General features: G+C 44.0%; 1 protein-coding gene across 4 annotated transcripts in view; it reads left to right on the top strand.

Annotated features, from left to right (window-relative positions):
- Nucleotides 1–23111, top strand: part of CAMSAP2 (calmodulin regulated spectrin associated protein family member 2) — an 820267-nt gene that overhangs the window by 692869 nt on the left and 104287 nt on the right. For all 4 annotated transcript variants that reach the window (XM_069641228.1, XM_069641227.1, XM_069641226.1 and 1 more), the window contains 2 exons: nucleotides 15149–15285; nucleotides 22552–22772. In XM_069641228.1, coding sequence (XP_069497329.1) covers nucleotides 15149–15285; nucleotides 22552–22772 — 358 coding nt within the window. The remainder of the gene's footprint in view (nucleotides 1–15148; nucleotides 15286–22551; nucleotides 22773–23111) is intronic.

Raw genomic sequence — 23111 nt, 5'->3', positions numbered from 1 at the left:
ATTGTTAGAATTGAAAATGTTTGTGAATCACAGACTGACACTGATTACATTGATTAGGCATGTTTGCATACAATGCTTCAGTCGCATTGCACCCTGGAGCCTGCCATAAAATCAAGAAGCATTAGTATTGTTTCTTGAAATTGTCATGGTTTAGATATTTCTTATACAATAAGGAGGTATTGCAATATTTAAGGTGCTTGTTACTTGAATGCTGCTGACAAAGGTGCAAAAGACACTTTAGGAGGCCTTTTTTTTACTATTAAAAATACTGTACTGAATTGCCAGGCAGACATGTTGGCTTGAAGCCTAAAATAGACTAGTATTGTATCTGGAAACGTTGAGTTACTAATTAATTAATATAGTCCTTAGGATATAGGGCCTCATCACGTGTAAATCCGCCGGGATAACGGACAATACAAATACCGTTGCTGCAACTCGGTCCGGCGCTGTTCACGCCGGATCCCGAGTTGTGGTACAGCTGTAAGTCCCCATTTCTATTGTGTTCATTGGACCAATTGGGCAATTTTTGGCACAATTGCAGCAGCGTTAATAGCGCTGCAGTAATTGTGCCGAAAATGGATGAAAATTTGTCAGATTCACCCCCAGTTCAGAGCTGGAGGTGAATCCCCAACTTTCCGCCCAACTCCTAGTGTTACCGCCGCATGTTTACCGCCCCACCCAACTTGTGATGAGGCCCATAGACAGGAGCCACCTACTCACAGTACATATGGAGAACTTACTTGAGCATTGAATGCCCAGATATAGTCAACTACATAAATCAAGCAAATTCACCCTAATATCATAGGTGCCCCAGACAAATCAATAGAGCCCTACTTCTCAGGGTTCCTCATGGAAAGAACTGTTCTTCGAATGGGACCTTATAATGCTGAACGGGCAAATAAAAGGTTCCCAGTTTTTGGACCCAGAAGCAGAGTATGTCTTGAGTCATACTTTATTATATCTATGCTTCAATATCATTGTATAATGGTGCATGATGATTATTAATTAGGGTTGTTTTGGCTAGTTATCATTAATGTTTAGTCAGTTTTCCGATTTTAAATGATATGCTCAAATTGATGTAGTTCAAGTAGGCTGTGTTTACCTTAATATGGGGAAAAACAGAAATACCTCTAGTGGGTGGAATGTTGCTCATAGGTTAACATTAATTCAAGAATAAATTGAATACCTAAGTCGAAGCGAACAGAGTACTCCTTCATAGTAGCTTCCTTCTTTTGCTAAATATGTAATGGCTTGGGCTTTGAAATGGACTCTCTGTTCTGTGAGCCTTGATTCGATGTGCCTGATTATTGCATTGCCAAGATGATTGTACGATACAAAATAAAAAGTAAGGAGTATTTCAACAATAGTTAAGACATGTGAATGTGAGAATGACCCTCACACGGGAGCACTATAAGACCCATTGGCAGAAAAGCAATCCGTGCTGCAAAAAGTGGCTGATCTCTTACAAGACATCCTCTACTCAACAATGGCAGGAAATCTTAGCGGCTATAAAGACCTGTGATTCTAAAAAAGTGTTGGTCTAAGCTGCATTCCCAGATGTCACCAATTTCTGAGGCAGTGCGGATAGATCACTTAACTCAAAACCTTTGTGCAGAGGACTGCAGATAGCTTGAAAACAGGAGCCTTGGAGACATGGTCAGGCTCATTTCTGCCTGGGATATATTGACAGTGGTGAAGAAACAAAAAAATGTCAAAGCACAAGGGACCCATGGTTCATCTAACCTAGTTTCTCAAGGTTTCTCCTGAATCTTGGGCAGAACTTTTAAGTATTCTTTATGCGAATATGTGTGAATCAGTGATGCCCATCACTTGGTCCAAATGAAGCATAAGTCCAATTTATGAAAAAGGAGCAAGAGAGTACCTAGAAAACTAAAGGCCAGTGGCCCTCTTCTGTGTATCTAGTAAGATTGTTTGACTCCCTTCCCCTGGCCTCTGTTAAGTGACTTCAATTCAGCAATCCCACTAAGTCAGTGCCTCGTCTGGGACGCCCCAGGGAACCCATTATTTATATATTTTTATGACAAGTTATACTCTGGATGATAAACCCTTATATAACGCCCCTCTCTTTGAATCCCCCTAACCTCACTGAGCCAAGAAGTAGGTGTGTTTTGCAATTTAAAAGGTTTATTGGAAAAATTAAACAATATATATATATATATCACACTTTTATAATAAATTAATATTTGATATCACACTTAAGAATATGACAGTGATCAACAATGGATAATATTACAATTGTACGCTTATTTAATAACTTAGGAGTTGGTATAGGAAGGAAAAGGTAACTGAGAATGCTTTATGGTTTCAAGGAAAAACAATGATGGAAAGAACGCAGTACAGAAGTAAACTGATAGGGTTTCACAAGAGATAATATGTTCACTTTTACCCTTGTGGCAATTCACTCCCCCCACTAGCAAGCTTAGAGAAACAGGGATGGTTTTAAACACAGGCGAAAGTACTTTTAAATGTGGTATGCAAAGAATGGAAAAATATGCTAAAAATGATTTTAATTCCCTGTAGGAGGTTCAGGGTAGGTGATAGCTATTTAAGATTAGTTCAAGTCACACTCGCGATGCACAATGAGGGATTAGCAGGTTGAAAACGAATTTTAGCAGTTCAAGCAAAAGCGGCTATTTTGAGAGGAGCTAATTTTTCAATTCGCAGCAATTTTTGCGAATGCTTCGAGCACGAACACGGAATAACTCTAAGGAGCAGAAAGCCTAGAATCTTAGCTTTAAAATGAAAGTTAAATCTCGTTCCTAGCACCTACGATTTAAAAGATACGGACGATTTAGTGAAGGTAGTTTCTCGAAATGAAAGTAAACTTCAGAATGACAAAAATACACTTTTACAGCTTTGAAATGACAGAATGAACACACGATTCCTATGATGCAGTTCTGGACAGGTTCAAATGTTTTGAATCAGATTATTTTAAACTAAGAAATTGGTTCTGCACAGTTCTGGCTGGATACTCACTCCTAATTTTGGACAGGAATGCGACTTCGTCATGGATCGGGTCAGGATTGGACTGGACTTCTGGCGGCTTCTGGTACTGGTTCTGCTCACAGTGGTCTGGTCTGGGTATGCTAGCGGCACTGCGGTCTGGTCTGGTTCTCTGGTTCTGCTGGTTTGGATCAAGTGGATTCTGGACACAGCACTGCTTTCTGGGTACTTGCACAGGGTTCTAGGTAGAATCAAACAGCTCAGCCCGGCTGTTTGAATAATTTGCAAAAGATTTTGAGGCCTGCTGAAAAAGGATTCAGCTGGTGGTTCAGGCCTCAGTGCTACAAGTTCTGAAGTCTGGATTCTAAGTTCTGGAGATGGTCCTTCTGGATATTGTCTGGTCCGGCAGAGTGCTTCGCAAGAAAATGGAAAGTGAGTCTCTTGCCTGTCCAAAGCAGTCTCTTTTTATGTGTTTTGAAAGTGGGTGGGTCGGCTCATTCTGCATGCCCAACCCTCTCATGATTTGATAGGTCAAGGATTCTCTGTGACCTGATTTGAGAAGGGATAGTGTGTCAGAGTGAGTCAGAGTGAGTCATCATTTTACAATCTATTGAAGAAACGCCCCTTTGCTTTTACTTAGAAAATACATTTTTCATAACTAACAGGTTTCCCAGGTACACAAGTCGTTGAAATTACATACACATATCACAGATTAATTTAAGATACACTCTTGCCCAACTCTGATCCCCCTAAGAGCCTGGGTTCAAAAACGGCAACATTTTGTGCTTTTTAGTGACTTTCGCCATATTGGTTTTTCCTCAAAATTTACACAGACCTGCACCCCTTCCCTGAGCATATTACTGGAAATTGCTATGTCTCTATCCTAAACACAGTGTCTGCAATATTAATAAATAGCGGGATTCGGTCCCAGAACACCGCACAAAGTGGCGTTTGGTCTCAAATCGTGAGGGCATTTTCCATATTAAGGACCCCCAAATTGTACATTTCTGTGAGCTTAATACAAGATTTTATAAGCAATTTAATCAAACATACATTTTCCCTTAATTGAATTCACATACCAGTCTGGCCCGCCCTCCAGAACTTGGTGAGTCAGAGATCACAGGCCTCTCCTTCCTGGCAGGGCAGCTGTGGACAGTTACACCCTAATCTGCATTTCTATTCAATTGAAAGGGTCTATTGTGTTGTGTCCTGCAGGCTGCAGGGGAAACTCCTCCCTCTCAATCAACAGGGCCATGTGATATCCTGGGCTGTTGTGTGGGTCTCTGAACTGTTAATTGAATCAGACTGCCTTCTGGGAAAGCAGGTGTTAAGAATTTTCATTAATTAGCAAGCCTTTGAAGCCCCGGCTAGCTCAGGATCCTTTTGCAACTCCTGAAATACAGTTCTCCTATCAGAGTTTAGATCGCTAGCGCCGGCTAGTGTCCAATGCCGGTACTGCACGTATTTTTTGACAGCTGTCTTGAATAAATACATTTGAAAAAGAAATGATTTTACTTCATAGTATATGATCCTTGCTTGACATGGCATTGATGTGGATCTGCAGTAGAGTAAAGTAGAACACTCAACCAGAGTTGGATTTTTGTTTGGTGGTTTCGGGCCCATGATTTTAGCAATTTTTGACATTAATAAAAACGGATTTTGAACAGAACCATCTTTCTTTGCACTGGTGGGTGGCAGGTCGGGCGACCATTTTGGTGTGCGCAAAACTGCACGGTTCTCCTGGATTCTGGCGCATATGTGGGCTTTCCCGCCATCTTGGATTTTCTAAGCCCACAGCACCAAATGTTGCAGCATAATAACTTGAACTTGGGTCCAGACACCCAACACCTCTTGGTTTGGTATCTGGCTTTCACTGTTTCACACACACCAGGGGGGAATGACTCCCTTCCCTTGGCTGGAGGTTCAGTGGTCAGCTTTCTCAATTGTCAAGGAAATTACTCCATTCTCTTTACTGTGGCTTTTCTTTAGCCTTGGGGAATGCACTACCAGGAGAATGACTCACTTCACTTGGTATCTTGGTTTCACAGTTTGCTTTTCTCTCAACCGGTAATGCACAAGTATGATCCTTGACCCAGGTTTCCCCAGTATATCCCAAGTACTGCCATGAAGGAGAGGGTTGCTCTCTCTTGACTTTTTAGAAAATGGATCCGAGACCTGGATTTCTCTTTTCAGCTCGTTGGACAGACCTGGTTCACTATCCTGCCAGGTACTTTCACAAAGAAGATGATTTACAAAGTTCTCTTGGCTCACTCTTAGTCTGTTGTACAGACTTGGTTCACTAACCTGCCAAGTACTGTGACGAGAAAGATGATTTACAAAGTCCTCTTAACTTTGTCTCTCTTCCCCTTTTCCAATCACAATGTTTCTTGCTTGACTTGGGGGTCTTTCATTACCCCTATTCTTAATCTGGGTTTCTCTGACATGACCACTTATGTACCAACACTCGCTCTTGTCCCCACCAGCCGGCCCTTTTCTTCCCCATCCGTTCGATAACTTCTTGGCAGGCTCTGGTCTGTCCTCGGACTTGATCTCGGGCTGCCTGCTGCTTCTGCGTACTACTCCCTTCTATCGGCTTCTCTGCAGCTCCTGGCTTCCCCAGCGTACTCCTACGTCCCATCCCCTTTCCTCCATACTGTATGGGCATCCCTTGTTAGGGACGGGAGAAAGAATCTTTTACACCAGAAGAAAATCTTCTTCCCCTTTAAATTTAGAGGTGCACAGGGCACGGCCCTGGGAGCATGCACTCCCCTGACTCTGCCCACCGGTCCCACCCCCCCAGTCCTCTTTTACACGTTGATGGGAGTGGACCGCTTTCACCAGTGCTCCTGGGTTTGGCTTCGGCCTTGTAATTCCACACTCTCTTCCCCAAATACTTTTTTATCTTTAGTCTTTTGTCTTTAATCAGGTACTCGGTCCTCTGGCGCCACGCTCCTCCCCGGCGCAATTCAACATCTGTGGGCTTCAGCAGGTGTCCAGCCTTCAAAGGGTTCTTCCCTACGTCTGACCCCCATGCTCTTTGACTTTGCTGCAATCACGGCTCGGAAGGTTGTACCGCATGTGACACGCTTGCACTGCACGCTCTGAAGAACAGATTCGGGAGCTCTTTGAACGATTGCCCCCATAGGACAAGCACAAGTCAAGGCCCAAGGTAGGGCCACTTTTTTCATCTGCACCCGCAAGGGTGACTCCTTCCCAAGGAAACATCCAAGCAGGAGGGACCGTTCAAGTTCTAACACAAGGACGGGCACCGAGGCTATTTCAGCTACCGGCCGTCAGGCCGAGGGGACGCTAGATCCTGGCGGTGACATCGCTGAGGGACCGCAAGATTCTTTTCTCAGGTGTCCACCCAGGAGGCTACATCCTACTACCGGACAAATGTCTGAGGGGGCGCCCGTATGCAGCCCTACCAGCAACATAGCCGAGGGCACAACCCCTACCAGGTCCTGTCCTGAGATGCAGGGTAGGCCTCCAGCTCCACCGCTAACAGTCCTGTTGGAAGCCGAGCATAGCGCGACAATCACCATGGCGCAGGCACGTGGCATGCAGCCCGACAAAGTGGCCGCCGCGCCAGAGTAGATGGCCGCTCTTTTGAGGAGCAGGTGTGAGAACGAGTTTCAAGGTGGGACTGGTCTTCGCCGGGTACGTGGCGTATAGCATATCCTTCAGCGTCACAGGGCAGATACACCCCGCAGGCCGCAAGACAGTACGCCCAGATCTCAGCAACCTCAGGGCCCTACTCCCCACTGGCCTGTGAGGACAGGTTTATTGAGAAATTCCTCACACTTATGAGACCCCCTCAGATGGGTACCATCCTTCAGGATGTTGATCAGGGACATGTTGCCTCCTGTCCCGCCACCTGCGCCCATAGCCATTCCTCCTATGGCTCCAGCACCTCAGGCCTCTGCACAGCCTCTGCTGCCCGCACCGGCCCCCATGGTTCCAGATCCTCTGCCCCCTGCACCCCAGATGGTTCCATACCAGCCTCCAGAGCAGCCACCAGCTCCGGTCACCACACCTCAGCCTGCGGTGCCCATTACTCCTCCACCTGTTCCAGACCCGCAGGTCACCCTGGTGGACACCAATGAGGAGGAAGACTCTGTTGTCCGCCAAGGCATTCCATGAACGGCTTGCAGGTCTGGTTGAATACTTGGGGCTTCCACAACCAGAAGGTGAACAACCAGAGGCGGGGGTCCTGGCCAAAGTCCCCACTCTATGCCCAGCGGCTAGAACAGGGCTTCTGTCCAGGCTAGCACAAAAGATCTGGAAGAGGGCACCCAAGCGGGGCATGTTCATAACATCGCAACTTGTTCAAGAGGAACCCCATTCTCTAGCAGACTCACTAAGCAGAGATCCTGAAGAGCATGAGTGGTAACTCGACAATGATATCGTAGACTGGATCTTCACACAATGGGGCCACCTCCTCTAGACTGGTTTGCAACAAGACAAAACATGCAATGCCCAGACTTCGCACCCAGGTTTCCCCAACACGACTCCAAGGGGGAACGCCCTGTTGATGAACTGGTTAGGGAAATTTGCCTACGCTTTTCCCCCAACTCCTCTAATGAGCAAAGTGGTGAACAAGATACAGAAGGAACAAGTGACATTAATCCTAGTTGCTCCTATGTGGGCAAGACAACCTTGGTATGCACATCTGCGCAAACTGGCGATGTGCGACCCAATCAAGCTCCTGTGCCCCTTCAACATGGTCGCACAGCACGGGGGACAACATTACACCCTCAACCTCACTCTAAGAACTTGGCGGCTTGGCTTTTGGAGTCATAGAGGTTGGCTATTTAACTCTAACTCGAAGGTGTATGGGGGATCCTCAATTAGGCACGTAAACCAAACACTAGACATTGTTACTTTAACAAGTTCAAAAGATTTGTATTGTGGTGCCAGCCAAAACAAATAAGCCCAACAGAATATACTCCATCTCACATTCTTCATTACATGCTTCGCTTACTAGACTCAGGGCTAGTATTTAACTCAAAGTTCACCTAGCAACTTTATCCGCGTACACCACTTCTCAAAGTAAGGTGTCCTGGCGGAAAATTCCAGTCATTAAGGCATTCATGGAGAGAGTAAAAAGACTCCACCCTCCCATTTGACGGTGGGACCTAAATGTAGCACTTGCAAAGCTCATGGGACACCCCTTTGAGCCTATGCATAAGTCCAGCCTTAAACACCTCACATATAAAACAGATTTTCTGGTGGCTATCACCTCCACAAGGAGAGTCGGTGAACTGCAAGCTTTGTCAGTGCAAAAACCTTTTTTTGTTATCCACAAAGACAAATTGGTATTAAGCACACACCTTAGGTTTGCACCTAAGTTCATTTCAAAGTTCCATGTCAATTAAGCCATTGAACTACCAGCTTTCTTCCAAAATCGATCAAGCTTGGCTGAGAAAAAAACTCCATACACTAGATGTAAGGAGGGTGGTCCTTTACTATGTAAATAAGACCAGACCGCTAAGGAAAACAGACCAACTGTTTGTCTCCATAGCTCCAGACAGGGATGGAGACCAAGTTTCCAAGAACGCCATCTCCAGATGGATAGTCAGATGCTTACAACTCTGCTACTCTCTGTCAAATAAAACACTGCCAAGAGCTCACTCCTTCAGAGGTACAGGAGATACCTTGGCTTTTATCGCAAATGTCCCACTGGAAACCATTTGTAAAGAAGCTACATGGAGCTCTATCCACACTTTTACTCAGCACTACAGCATTGACACTCACTCAAAAGCAGATTCCCAGGTGGGACAAGCAGTGCCAAAACATCTATTTGTCACTGTACTTTCTCACAACCCACCACCTTTTCCAAACACTGCTCGCTAATCTATGCATAGCATGTGATCTAAGCAGATTCCACAAGCCTCAGAAGGGATACATTACTCCCCGTAATTGTATTTCTGATACTTGCATCTGCTTAGATTCACATGCGTCCACCCTTCCTCCCCATGAAGTAGAAGGTGCATAGATGGTTTCTGGACTTTATCTGATACATAATCTGCTTTACTACACCTGTACTCATGCTACACTTCATGCAACCTCATGTCAGAAACAAAACAATTGAAGGAACCTAGTAGACCTCACACTAGGGACACTAGGGATAGTATTACTAGCACGCCCTGTCAACATCCCTTTTCGAGTTTCGAAAACAAAAACTGTAATACTCCCCAGCTTGCACTAGATGTCGGCCTATGCATAGCATGTGAATCTAAGCAGATTGTGGGATATTTTGACCCACTCAGCTATGCTTCACTACATCACATGCTGCATTGGGGCAAGAAACAGCACAAAATGGCCGTGCTGACCCCAATGCACATCAAGATCTCGAAACTGCGTGTGGTCACAACCAGAAAACGGCTGCACTACCCTACCAACCCCATTTCAGGTGGGGTAAAACAGAGTACTCACTGCAGGAGTATGCCAGTGTGCCCTGCAACATTTTACATGGAGCAAAGGAAAGAAGTAGCATTACTTTGCTGTAAACCCAAAATGCCTCTTTAAAATGTCAGCTTTTCAACCTTGAAAAGTGCTGTTTTGGCGCTAAATCCATTCATTTTCTATGAACCACTGTGTTTAAAGGGACCTGCAATGCCCAGGATCAGTCTTGAGTCTCAGAGGAACCGGGCCTCATTTGAATGGCAGCTCATACCAAAAGTATCTTTGAAAAAGCAACCCAGGGACTTGGTTTTTCATTTTCCACAGGAAACATGGCTATTTCTTTGCAACAGTATCTAAAGAATCAGCTGTCCAGAGAAAGACTCTAAACAAATGCTTGATACATTTATTCATGCTGCAAACAATTCCAGCAGTCAAGGAAAGGACTACAGCCAGCTAAAGTGTGTGTTTGCTGGAGATGAAAACCGAATTTAAAAGGAGAGTAAAATGGGCTTTTTCTTGACTGAAGGGGTAAAATCGCCTATTTAAAGGATATTATTCTGTAAAGGCTGGATTATTTAAGAAATGTAAAAGAATTTGCTACTATTAAAAATCCACCTCTAAACTGTTTTAATTCTATAAGTTTAAAGTAAAGATTTAAAAGGTGAAACTCAAAGTTAATCCCAGTCTGAGTTGGTAAACTATGTAAAAACAAAAACCTGCTCTGCAAGTTACTAGCCCTGAGAAAGGCTGACACCTCAACTGCTGGAACAGGAAAAGGCTAATTGGTAGCTGGAGGCCTTGAATACCCAGGACAATGGGGTTTCCCAGTCGGCATTAGACATTTGTCTTTGCCCCAGGCTAAGACAATAGCAAGGTATGACACTCACCCTTCCAGTGGGAGGGGCAGGAAGCTTCACACACAAGGGAGAAGCCTCTCAGTCAACTTCAAAGGTATTGACATGTGCTTATACTTGGGAAAAAGAAAAAAAACTGACAAGTCACATTTGGTTTAAAATGCCTATTTTCCAACTGAAGTTTCAAGACATTATACTTGGCAGCAAGAATGAGAAAAAAATGTGAAAAGTGCAGAATTCTAAATCTAATGTTATGCTATTGACTTGAAGAATTGGAAGGACTTACCACTGCATAAGGAACAGTAGTTATAAAGAATGACCGATTGCGCGAAAAGTATTAATGCAGCAAATATAACATTTTATACACACATTCTAGTGGTAATTGCGCATCTATGTAACAAATCGGGAAATGTTAGACCTAATCTTTCATGGTAAAAATTGCCAAAATGTATCAGGAAGTCAAAACCAGGTCTCACAGACTTGGGAGTTGGATTGAAATGTGATCCACAAAATATGTAACCTGTGCACCTGATTTTCTTAGAGGTCATAACTATATAAATATGTATTTGTGGGAAAGTTAGATTTTGGTTCCAGTGGCTAGGGGAGGTTCTAGTCATTGTAAACATCATCCCATAAACATGACATCCTTTTCTGTCATCCAATCAGCGAAAAGCAAGGCGGAAAGTGTGCTCTTGCCCAATCCTAGCATTAGGGGTATGGACAGTAAGTCTGCCCCTGCCATATAATTTTGTGATGTCATTTGGCATGATAAATAAGGGAACCTCACAGCACACACACACACTGATTCCTGACTTCTTCCTGATTTTCTCCATCCTTGTTCCCGATTCCTGATTTTCCTTACAACGCTAAGGCCTCAGCATTGCTGAACTCCTTTTTCAGCTAGGCCTCAAGCTCTAAAAATCCCAAAAACCTAAGGGACGCATTCTGATCCAGCTGGCTTGCTACTACTAAATGCATGCCTGCTGCAAACTCGCCAGCCCACTGATCTCCAGTCTCCAGTAAACCAGAAGTGCAGTCCAGTGCAGTCCGGTGGCCAGAACGGCCCAGCTGACCCTTTCCCGCCAGATGTGCCATGCTGTCCTTGGTTAGACCCGAACCATGTGATGACCAGAACCCTTTACGGTCCAAAATCCAAGTGGACTGTAAGTATTAATAGGAAGCATAGAAAATCATAGCATACCTTGCCTTGTTTTGCTCAATCCCAATCTCTAAACCATCCTATCCTTACCTTAAGAACTTGTAATATTGTCACAACCATTCTTGAAACCTTGCCTTTGATTATATGTGCTAGTGCTAACTTCTTGAAATAACTTTGTCTTGTGAAATCCTAAATTCTTAACCCTCCCTCGGGTAATTGGACTGGGTCCGCCAGGGCCGACACGGAGGTGCTAGGGTTGGTTCCGCAGATCAACTCTAGAGCCTACTGTTTTTCAATCTGGTAACATAGCCTGAATGCCCTAGTGTAGTGTGTAACTATCCGTGTAAAAATTGATTTCTGTTTTCTTTTCCGTGCCTTTATTTTTCAAAAACGCCTCTCATTCAACATTGCATAACTCGCTCAATTTAATAGCTAGAGACTTCATTTCAACTCTGGATATATACCTAAGACCCATAGCTACCTCCCAACCTAAAGACTGCATTCCAAATCAGTATATTTCACCCGTTTTTCTTAAAAATCATTTGGTTAATTTTAGGCGGGAATCCGCATTTCTGCAAAGTTTTAAATGTGTGCATTTTATTCTAAATTATTTTCCACCTTCCATTTGGATGTAAAGTGTTTACTTTTGCTCTCACTATAGCTCATGATTGTTACCATCTTTTCAATGTTGCTCCCAAAGACATTTGTATTGATTTAAGAACTTTTGCACACATTCATTGTTTGACATAGCCATTTTCGAATGTGTAAAATATCAAATCTGTTTTTCTCTCTTGTTTGGGGGTGGGGGGGTTGTATTCAAATTCTGTTTCTCCAACAAACCAAAAGTGTTCTTTTCTCTGGTGTTTTATATTTTGTGTTGCTTAAAAGTGAATTTAAGTGCATTACATACCTTTTTCTCTGTTATTGTCACCATATTGGTGATTGCTAATCCCCTATTCAAAAGTATATGTTTGATTTGAATTGTAAATAAATAAATCTTACCTGTACCAACCAGCCTGAATCCTGGTCCATTGTGACCTGGGATATTTTGAGAAGGGGTGTGATATGAGTGGTATATCACTCAGAATATTGAACCGATAGACATAAGAAAATAAGCATTTCAGCTGTGCGCTGCTTACTAGACTGAGACCAGGGTGTACCGCCCGATTGAAATACTTAACAAGATACAAGCATCAGGAATACGATTACGGTGAGTAATGTATCAAATATATATATATAAATTCATTGGTTAACACTGACTGAGGTGATATTTCTGCATTATTGCAGAATGTAAATTCTGAATAAGGCGGATTTTCACAAATCCCACCGGTGGAGGAAGTGTCTCTTCCTGCGGTATTTCTTGCTCAACTCTAAATGAAGCTCATATTCCTGTTCAGTTCCTAAGCCCATGTGTTTTAGCTACCCGGGGGCAGTGTCCATCAGATTGTGAGTGAGGTTTCTTCTCCCAATGACAGTGTTAAAGGGAAGGGCAGCGGGTGTGCCAACTGGTATCTGGTGCTAAATTAAATTCAAACTGTTTGGAAACAAGTTTGAAAATAAAAGTTAGAAAAGGCAAATGCTTTGTCATAAGAAAGCTTGAAATTGATAGAAAACATGTTTTAATGTGTGGAGTAATGGCTCAGGTGGTTTCAAGTGGATAACAGGTCTGTCCCCTATTAGGTACAAACATGTAGACGAGTATAAAAGGTGGTGATACCCAATGTCCTATTTCAAACAAAATGTATGACTAGATACTGAAAGAGTTTACCAGGCAAGATAGGACAGAGGGCAGCAGAGGGAAATGAAATTTAAACAAAACAATAACACATTTTAAAAATCATCAGAAAAATATTTTCAAAATATGTAAAGTATAAAAAAATATTTTCAAATATACATATTCGATATCATGTATTTGAATTACTGTGTTTCAGTCTTAAAACTTAGCAAAAGTAAAGGCCTAAAATCAGTCCCAGGAGGCGGTCTGAAGACTGTTTTCAACCAGGAGATTTTCTTGCCTCTGGCAAGTAGCTCGAAAAAAAATAGTAAGGAATATTTTTAAAATCGAATGTTGAGGTTGGAGCATCTTCCAACCTACAAGGATAAAAAGGTCACATGAGGTGTTAAAAGTTCTAACCTTTTGACGCTGTGAGTAAAAGACTCCCGTTCTACTTCAAGGTTCAGTACTGCTCAAAATTGTGTGATCTTGGACAAATCATTTTCATCTCCCTGTGCCTCTAGACCAGGAGTCTACAACCTTTGGTTCTCCAGATGGTTTGGACTACAACTCCCCGTGGCCACAGCCAGCATACTCAATGGAGGGATCATGGGAGTATTAGTCCAAAACAACTGGAGAGCCACAAATTGCAGACCCCTCCTCTAGACATTTAGCTGTAAAAAACAGAATTGCTAATAGGAGAAGTAAGCACTGTGATAAAACGGGGCGTAACCTTTACATTTTGGCTACTTTACAGACCAGAATAGACACAGCTATTACACATCCCTTGATATTGCATTTAGATGTATTTGATGGCCCTTGAGTGGGGATCACAAGTGGGGGGAATTATTTATCATATGTGCTGGCATTGCAGAGTAGGGGGAGTTGTTTATAGTGAGTACTGGCATTGCAGAGTCTAAGTGCTTTGAAAGGAACTGTTAAGAAAAGGGAGGTGCCATGTTGTATAATAATATTAATTGTTTTTTTATAACGTGCTTAATACCGAAGAAGTTTTTAAGCGCAGACCTGTGATTCGAACATGTGTTGCTGTGCGTCATCTTGCTTCCAAGGCGAGGGCTTTGCCACTGAGCTAGTCTACCCGTGCCAAAACGATTTGTAAGTGAGCAATTGAGTTTGTGGTGAATTTCCTCAGTTTATGGTGCACATGCCAGGGTTAACAAAATGCCCATAGGGAGTCTGTAGGAGGAATGGTACCCCACCTGTGTTGTTTAATCATCATCACCTACTCCTCAATTTGTCCCCTTTGTGATTGCACCAATGATGCCTTGCTGAGATTGGCTTGCAAAGTTTGTAACCATGCTGGCTGTCCAAAAAAACTGACTTGTAGAACATAGTCCGATTTATGGTCATCGAGTAAATATCGCCCTGACCTTCCCCCTACCCAGGACATTGAAATAGGTGCGTCATGCTTGGTACCTCACTTTGCTCTTCCACCAGGATCTACCCACTGTAACCTAACGCTCTACCCGTTCTTGAACACAGTATTGGTCGTGCCATTTGGTCGCTGGAACTTGAATCCCATCCCTCGTACAGCAATGGCACAGAAGCACACCCAGATGCCACATTCTAAAACACACACACGCACACGCACACACACTCATACCTCTTACAAACAGTAGTCAACATCAAATGAAAGATTTACCTTTTGCAAATGCGATAACATTTGGTTAAGATTGATACAGATACGGGAATACTGTCGGAGAGTCAAGAGGTTCCCAATGCTAGTCGTTTTTTTTTTTTTTTTGGCATATACAGTATTTGCAAATTTACTTTTATAGTCCGCCAACCTCTTCCAATATTTCCATGCTGTATGTTATTTGCAAAAGTGTTTTCTTTCATTTAGCGGAACATTTCTGAAAGTTATAAAGGAAGGAAAACTGAGTTCCTTGAACCATGAGTGCCATTTCTTTGGATACATTATTCCTCCATTTTTAGGGAGGGCCTCTTCTCTTATTAACTTTTCGACTTATAAGCATTTGTAGACCTTGATGTCTGATTTTTGTATGCCTTCTGGATTCTGACATGCAGGATGATCAAAAGGAAGAAAATGATATGGCACTAAAGCGAGCGGCACTGCTGGAGAAGCGGCTAAGGCGAGAAAAAGAAAATAACATTCGAAAACAAGAGCTGGAAGCCGAGTTAGAACAGAAGAAGGAAGAAGCCAGGTATACCTGATTGCATACATAGGTTCAGGTTGCCAACCTTCTAGAAGGAACTTTGGGACTTGTGTTTGTACTAGTGGGTGAAGTAGCTCAGGATTGTCCAACTCCAGGCCTCGAGGACCGGACCCATGTCTGATTTTGACGATATCCCTTATTAATATGTATAAGGTACATTTGCATACAATGATTCTAAATGTTGCCACATTTTTTCTCATGAATATTAATCAGTGATATCCTGAAAACCGGTCATGATTTTGGCACTCGAGACTTGGACAAACACTGATGTAGCTGTACCTTGATGTTCAGTGTACATATTCTTACAGGCTTACATGCAACCTTGTAGCAAAGGTAGCGGGGGGTGCCAGTATGGGTGTAAATGCAACACATTGGTTAATACTGAAAGTGCACGTACATCTATCTGACTGACGGATTGTTCCAGCGTCATATTTGCATGCGTTCTGTTCTACCTTTTGTGGTCCTTTGCACATTGCTCGTACTTTTGATTTGATTTGTTGGTACTATAATGAGATTCTTATTGATGAGCAACATAGCTGTATTTTTCAATAGATGTCCTCTTTGAGCTTTTCAATTTAACATTCCATAGAATAAGTATTCGACATGCCCTGCATACCCTCAGCAATTGTCAATGGCACCAATTTCCGCAGGTCCATTGTCGCATGATGAGAAGAAATGGTCAATAGCAAATGGACAACTTCATGAGCCAGACAAATGTTGTGGGGTTCTAGGCACTGCAGGAATCCATGAAGCAGGAATCTGAGCCTGATGTCATTAAATCCGATATGGAGGTTTTGTCCAGATATTTTTTTAAGAACTACATTTTTAAATGTATCGAATGTCGCCAAAGCAATCATTCAATTCTACAGACTTATGCGAGGACAAACACTATCCTTGGCTAAAAGGCGTAAATAAAACTTGACCTTGGACAGGATTGTATCATAGAACGTTATAATATAAAAGCAAAGAGCTCAAGAGCGTAGGACGAATGTCTGTTCTCTCCTAATCATGAAACCTTATGGACAGCTTCTACTATTTGTAGTTTAGATTGTGTGTGTGTCATTCACACTTTGCCATCAAATCAAAGTCTTTGGGCCTAATTTACCCAAAAACCGCTACGTAGTTAGCTCAAGCAAGAATGTTGCACAGACCAAATGAACAGCGCTGGTAGCTGATTAATGGAATTAACATGCAGTAAAAAGAAAAGCAAGTAGTGCATGGATTGTCCACAATCTCGGCCCCATAGCAAACGGAGCATAGCGTCGCCGGACAAACTTTGCGCCGGACACATGGAAAAAAGTCATCAAGGATTACTTACCAGCAATCGCCACTTCCCTACTGCAACCGACAAGTGCTTGTCCCTATACCCACACTAACCTGCGCCCCAGCCCCCTACATTAAGGCAGTACCCACAAGTTCGCCCTCATCCCAGTACCCACACAAACCTGTGCCCAAGCCCCCTACATTAAGGCAGATCCCACATGTCCACTCTCGTCCCAGTACCGACACTAACCTGAGCCCCAGCCCCTAACATTAAGGCCACACTAACTTGCGCCCCAACCCCCTACATTAAGGCAGCACCCACAAGTCTGCCATCGTGCCACTACCAACAAAAACTTATGCCCCAGCCCCCTACATTAAGCCAGCACACACAAGTCCAGCCTCGTCCCATTACCCACACCAACCTGCACCGCAGTCCTCCTACATTAATGCAGCACCCACAAGTCTGCCCTCATCCGATTACCCACACTAACCTGCGGCCCAGCCCCCTACATAAAGGTCGCACCCACAAATCCGCCCTCGTCCTAGTACCCACAGTAACCTGCGCCCCAGCCCCCTACATTAAGGCAGCACCCACAAGTCCGCCCTTGTCCCACTAGCCACACTAAACCTGTTATGCATCCTGAAAAAACATGGGCCAGTTCAGTGTGGAGCACTGACCTACTTCAGCTCCTCTGGACTGTGACCCCATGAAGAACACCTGGCAGACATCCTCCTCCAACATGATTACTTGGAAGCAGTGCTGGTGAATCCAGGACAGTCACCTCTTCCATGGCTTCTCGTTGGGTTGGAGCACACACAGCTGCACAACAGCCAATCATACACTTTGGTCCCTTGATGTTTAAGTGACATTGTCCACAAGTGAGATGTGTAGCCCAGTGAATCAGAGTGAGACTGCATCCCTTGTCATCAACCCCAATGCCAATAAACTATACTTGTTTAGGAATTGTGAGCACATCCACATGGACAAGCAAGTGCCAAACGGATACCTACACACCTGTGGTAGCATGAAGGAACACAACACACAAGAAAATGAAGTCTTGAGAGGTAAATGGGCAGAGGTGAATGAGCTGCCAACAGATACATCAGCCCTCCCTGCTCAGTGGAACATCTGGCCAGACACATACGAATGAGCACCCATCCTCGATAAGAGACTCAAAACATCATCATAAAATATACCTCATCGCTAAATGTCTGCCCACATCGCCACCATCATACACACAATACAAAACATGCACCATTAACACTGATACACAGACAGCACATATGCAATGCCCCAGCACAAGGAAAGGCATCCTGCAACCATCCCTTGCTACCCACAACCTTGTGATGGTCTGTTTCCTACTCGTGAAACACATGTCCATATGGGCAAGTCAATCAAAGAAATGCCACCATGCCTACCAAAATAACCCCCAACATGACTCAACACCCATCAACACATCCTGCAGGCAGGGCCATGAAAAGGGCACCTGGCCACAAGTGTCTGTAGAGCGATAGGCCCATCTCCACCCAACCACAGCTAACAACATGCACCCCTGTCAGTCCATCATGAAAGCAAGCAACACGTAAATACATCTGTTGCGGAGGATCAAGCAGCAGTGCTCGTGCTCCCAACATGAACACATGTCATGGTGACAGACGATGTATGCCCCTCATTCAGAGGCCTGATGGGTCCCAATGTAGACCCGGATCGTCAAATGCAAGAAATTGCCATGACCACACATTCATACACATGTCAGTCTCAGCTGATGAGTGGAAATGATGCAATCATCATGCCCAATGGAACAACCCACAGAGGAGCGTGCATTACTGTACCTCACATGTCTCCAACCACTCAATATGGCAACTGTTACTGTCAAAGGACTTGCTGTCAGCATCTGGCAGTGCATGCGCACTAGTATAGTTTGTCACCAGAGGTTGGCTGCGCACATACCTACACCTGTCCACTGCACACATGTGTGCCAGTACATACTTCCAGCATTGGTATGAGGCTGCATGCCATTTAAGGATTGTGCAACACACATGCTGTGGAAGGCACTAACTGGATCAAGTCATGCATACCCATGCAGGACATTTGTATTTGTGTTTATAGTATTTGTAGAGTGCACTATGGCCAGACGGCGTAACGGACATACCAAATCTGTGGGAATGTACACTCTGTGAGTACTTGCCAGCAGCCTGGATACGTGCCTGGAGGTTAAGGACCTGGGCATGGAACCTGGTTTGATCTTCTCCAGGATCCGGCTGTGAAGGGGTGACACCTGATGGTGGTCTGTACCATACACCTCCACGAAGGCACCTACCTCAAGGGCCGCCTTTCTGTGGCTCTATATCCTGAGGTCGTCTCAGCACTTCTTTTCATGGACCACTGTACAGACTGTAACCCCCTGTGCGTTGATGGCATCCGTGATGCCCACCCAAATCTGTTGATAGCCACACGTTCCAAGCTGCTTCTGCAGAACGAAGAGGGTGTCATAATTGGCCAGGACTTGATCACCCAGAATGCCAAATTCTCCATCTGAGAAGATTACAGCCCTCAGTCTCGATATTCCGGACATTGTGTACCTGTGGCCGGTGGGGTGAAGCTGGGCTCTGACTACGCATGCTGCTGAGCTGTGGTGATGGTATTGAGGTGTGGAAGTCAAAATAAGGTTAGTGGAGGCGAGATATAGTACAAGGTAGGAGCTACGGCAAGGTACATGTGTCCACACTCCACGCACAAGGCAGCAGTGATAAAATGAGAGGAATGGCCCTATGCATGTAATTTGCACCCCTTGCGCGTAACGCTGTATGTGATGTGCCCTCCCTTGCGTACGCAGAGATATTTAGGGGGCACAACGCGGATTACCTGGCATGCACAGAGGTGGCGATATTTACAGGAAACAACGCAAAATAACTGGTGTGCATGGGGGTGGTGATAAATAGGGGGTACACTGCGGATTACCTGGTATACGCGGAGGCAGCAACATTTAGGGGGTACAACACGGATATTCTGCTGAAATATGTGGGTACATTGATGGCATCAATGGTGGCTTCAGCGCCTGCAAAATTGCCTTCACCCATCATGGAGGCAGCAGCGGAGACTGGTGTCAATCTGAGGGTTGCAGACCCCCATCCAATGACAGTGCACTCACTGCGATGGGCCCTGACTTTGGCATCCTGGCTTGGTAGCTCCTCATACGTGGTGGATGTGTGCCTGCCAGACACTCAGAGTGGCAGGAGTTGCTGCATGCACGTGCCCAATGGGGCGAGGTGCCGCAGGAGATGGTCAGGGAATTCCATCGCCTGGCAAAAAATGTCATCTCCTCAAATACTGTACACTGCCAAACTCTGCATTTTGCAGCAGGAGAGGAGAGAGGACATGCAACAACTGAGGCAGGCGATTCACGATTATGGTTTGGCTTCGAGGCCATCCCTGCACAATCCTTTGTTGGCCTTAAGAGACTACCAGCGGCAGAAGATGGACACCTTGAGGGAAACCCTGCAAGTGGAGATGTTGCCCTCAACGGAATCCCATTGTTTAAACACAGATTCCTTGAGGCAATCTCCCTCCCCATGACCCATGTTCTTCCTCATTTTCCTTGTTTAGTGTGGATTTTACATGGTCTGCCCCCTTTCTTTTTTTGTGTTGGGCCTTCCCCGCCTCCTGCGCAAAGTGATCGCGCAGAGCGCTAAATGACAAGGGCCCATGCAAAGTCTGATCTATGATTCGGTTACTGGTTTTTAAGCGCGGTGCAAAAAGTTCTTTTACGGCATAAAATAACTGTGCTGCGCTAAACTATTTTATAAATGAGGCCCTTTATCTTCTTGTACTCTCTCAAACCCTGCCTGAGGATTCAAGGCAGCTGGAAAGAGGAGCAGGACTGATACATTAACAGCTTTTGGTGCAAAATAAGATCACTTCTGACCGGTGATGAGGGCTTGAGGAAAGAAACCTCTGGGATATGCTGCGGGAAACATGGGAGAGGAGGTGTCCATCTAGTAGTGGAAACATGAAGTGTGGGTTTTGTTCAAGTCCCCTCTACACGTCACCACCCTCCCAGACCATAAGCAATGGTTAAAAAATAACATGTTTACAATAGATCTTATTTTCTTTATGTTTATTAGTGTAAAATATTTTATTACAAACTTTTTACCATTATTTTTCCGATCCAACACAGTAAGTAAATATAAAAAGAATAAAAAGATATATCAAAGGGAAAAAAAGCATCCGAATATAAACAATATATCTTTTATAACAATAATTGAACAACCTTAATAGTTACCTATGATTTTCATTTTATTTTCCATGTGAAAAAACCCTCTGGCTTCAAAATGTTGTAAGTATTTGGGTTCAGAAAAATAAGTCCGTCTTTGTTTCTATGACAAACAAACCCTCCTTGAACAGTAAGATAAAGGAAGCTCTCCCATGAATAATGTATTCAAAACCTGCAAACAAATGCACCAAACCAACATTTTTATTGGGCAAATTGTCCCGAAAAGAAAACGTTTGAAAATAATATGTTTCCACATGTGCAACAAAGGATACTACGTTCCCAGTTCAATGAAGTGCAAATTCTGAAGGCAGCATTTTAGTTGAACACGTCTTTAGTTTGTTTTTACATGCTCTATTGCAGGTTGATTTTAGGGCATGAGCCCAAACGTCCATGTGGATGGCAGAGTTCAGAGCAACATTCACAAGGTCCGGTTTGCAAAACACTGTGTCCACATGCACGTGCACAAACGTATAGAAAATGAATGAATTTGGAGTGGGGACCAAACAACATCATGTCTGTGCAAATAAATGCCATTGTGCATGCAGTTTGGCTCGGATGCATGTGCATGTGCTTTTGCATGTGCGCCACCCGAGACGTCTTCCCCTCCGCCTGCTATACCCACTGGCAAATGTTGCAAGATGTCACCCATGTCAGTTATATCTGGAGGCCTCCTTGAAGGTTTATGGTACATGAATTATAATGGAGAATGTTTCCTATTGTAAATGCAGTGGGCCATTTCCTTGGTTTTATCATTGCAGTTACATAACATGAGCCACTCCTTGGACTTCATTAATCTCCAAGCACATTAACTGGCCAACATCAAAGAGCCGAGAGCAGGGTAAAACAGGTCTGTTATTATTTAACACCTTTTGGACAGGTCTGTCTTAGGTCCACCTTTTAGTTTGTGAAGCTGAGGCTTCCTTATGGACCATGCATACCATCAACCTCAGCTTGATTCTGTGGCTAAATCCTTCTGAAGGCAAGGGCGTGGACATGGGATATGTGTATTGTCCTCTGCAGCCATTGGGAGATCTTAAACTCTAAATGGCCACTTAGGAAAACCGGTCATATTTTGTCTGGTCCATATGGGGGTCCACACAGTGTGGGGCCCATTTCAGTTGAAAACGATTGAAATGCCCTGATGCCAGCCCTTTGCACAACAGACAGATGCCTCCCCTTGTTGTGCACTTGCGGGTGCACGGCGGGCCCATTCATGCACCATTCATACATAAGTAAGGGAAGGCAGGGATGCAAGGCACTTGCGATTGAAGCCCGGCCCTGGTTCTGCACAAAGGTTCTTTTTGTGAATAAGGAGACTTGTGTGTTCGTCGCCTACTGCTTGTAGCATATTTTTGAATTGGGTCCATAGAATAGTCCTAGAACAATACATAATACATATATTTAACAATATTAACAGTTATTTTTAATTATTTTATTTGACTTGATTTAACTTTTCTAGTTTTTACAAATTTTGCCCCTTGTTAAAAATATGAATTCTTTTTTTCCTTTTTCTCTCTGTCTTTTTCCTTTTTGGAAGAAAAGTCAGTTAGTGGGTAGATGTCCTTCAGTTTCTGATCCATTCCCGTTATAAGTTATTTCAAATCCAGGTTAAGTAACAGATATCAAATTAGCCAGTGTGCAGCAAATCAGTACCGGGCAAGTAGTAAATGTTGTCAGCAGAATTCACCCAGGTGTGTCTTTTGTTTGGATTTATTAGGCTAAAATCTGAAGAGGAACGGCAAAAGAAGGAAAATGATAAAGAACGCCGGGAATTTATCAGGCAGGAGTTTTTGAGACGAAAACAGCTGAAGCTCTTTGAAGAAATGGACAGTGCCATTAAGCATCGCAGCAACTCGACCAAACAGAAGAAGCCACGACCCAAATCTTTTCACCGAGATCACGTCGAGTCTCCGAAAACTCCCACCCGGGGCCCGCCAGGTAAGATACCAGCATGCACAAAGAGTCTGTTCATGCAGCAGCACCAGCTCGGGTTGTGGTACTAACCAGACTGTGCATTGATTGGCATCAAAGGCTAAAATAATGTACAATGCACCAATCTGCATGCGGCTTCATTGGCAAAACCGCCAGCTGCGAATATTGGCTGGTACTGGTTGTTCCTGTTCTGTTATGCGTGCATGCATAGTTCACTTCATTGAGCATGGGTGTTGCATCACAAACACTAGGGACATTTAATGCACGGGCAAGTATAACTAACTCTTGGGAATTGCAATGTATAAATACATCTGCGTTTTGGCGATGGATATTCATAACTTTACT

The sequence above is a fragment of the Ambystoma mexicanum genome, chromosome 1q, assembly GCF_040938575.1.
Source record: "Ambystoma mexicanum isolate Mex_15411 chromosome 1q, UKY_AmexF1_1, whole genome shotgun sequence".
Lineage (NCBI taxonomy): Eukaryota > Metazoa > Chordata > Amphibia > Caudata > Ambystomatidae > Ambystoma > Ambystoma mexicanum.
Note: the sequence above shows the minus strand (reverse complement) of the source record. Positions and strands in the feature narration are given on the sequence as shown.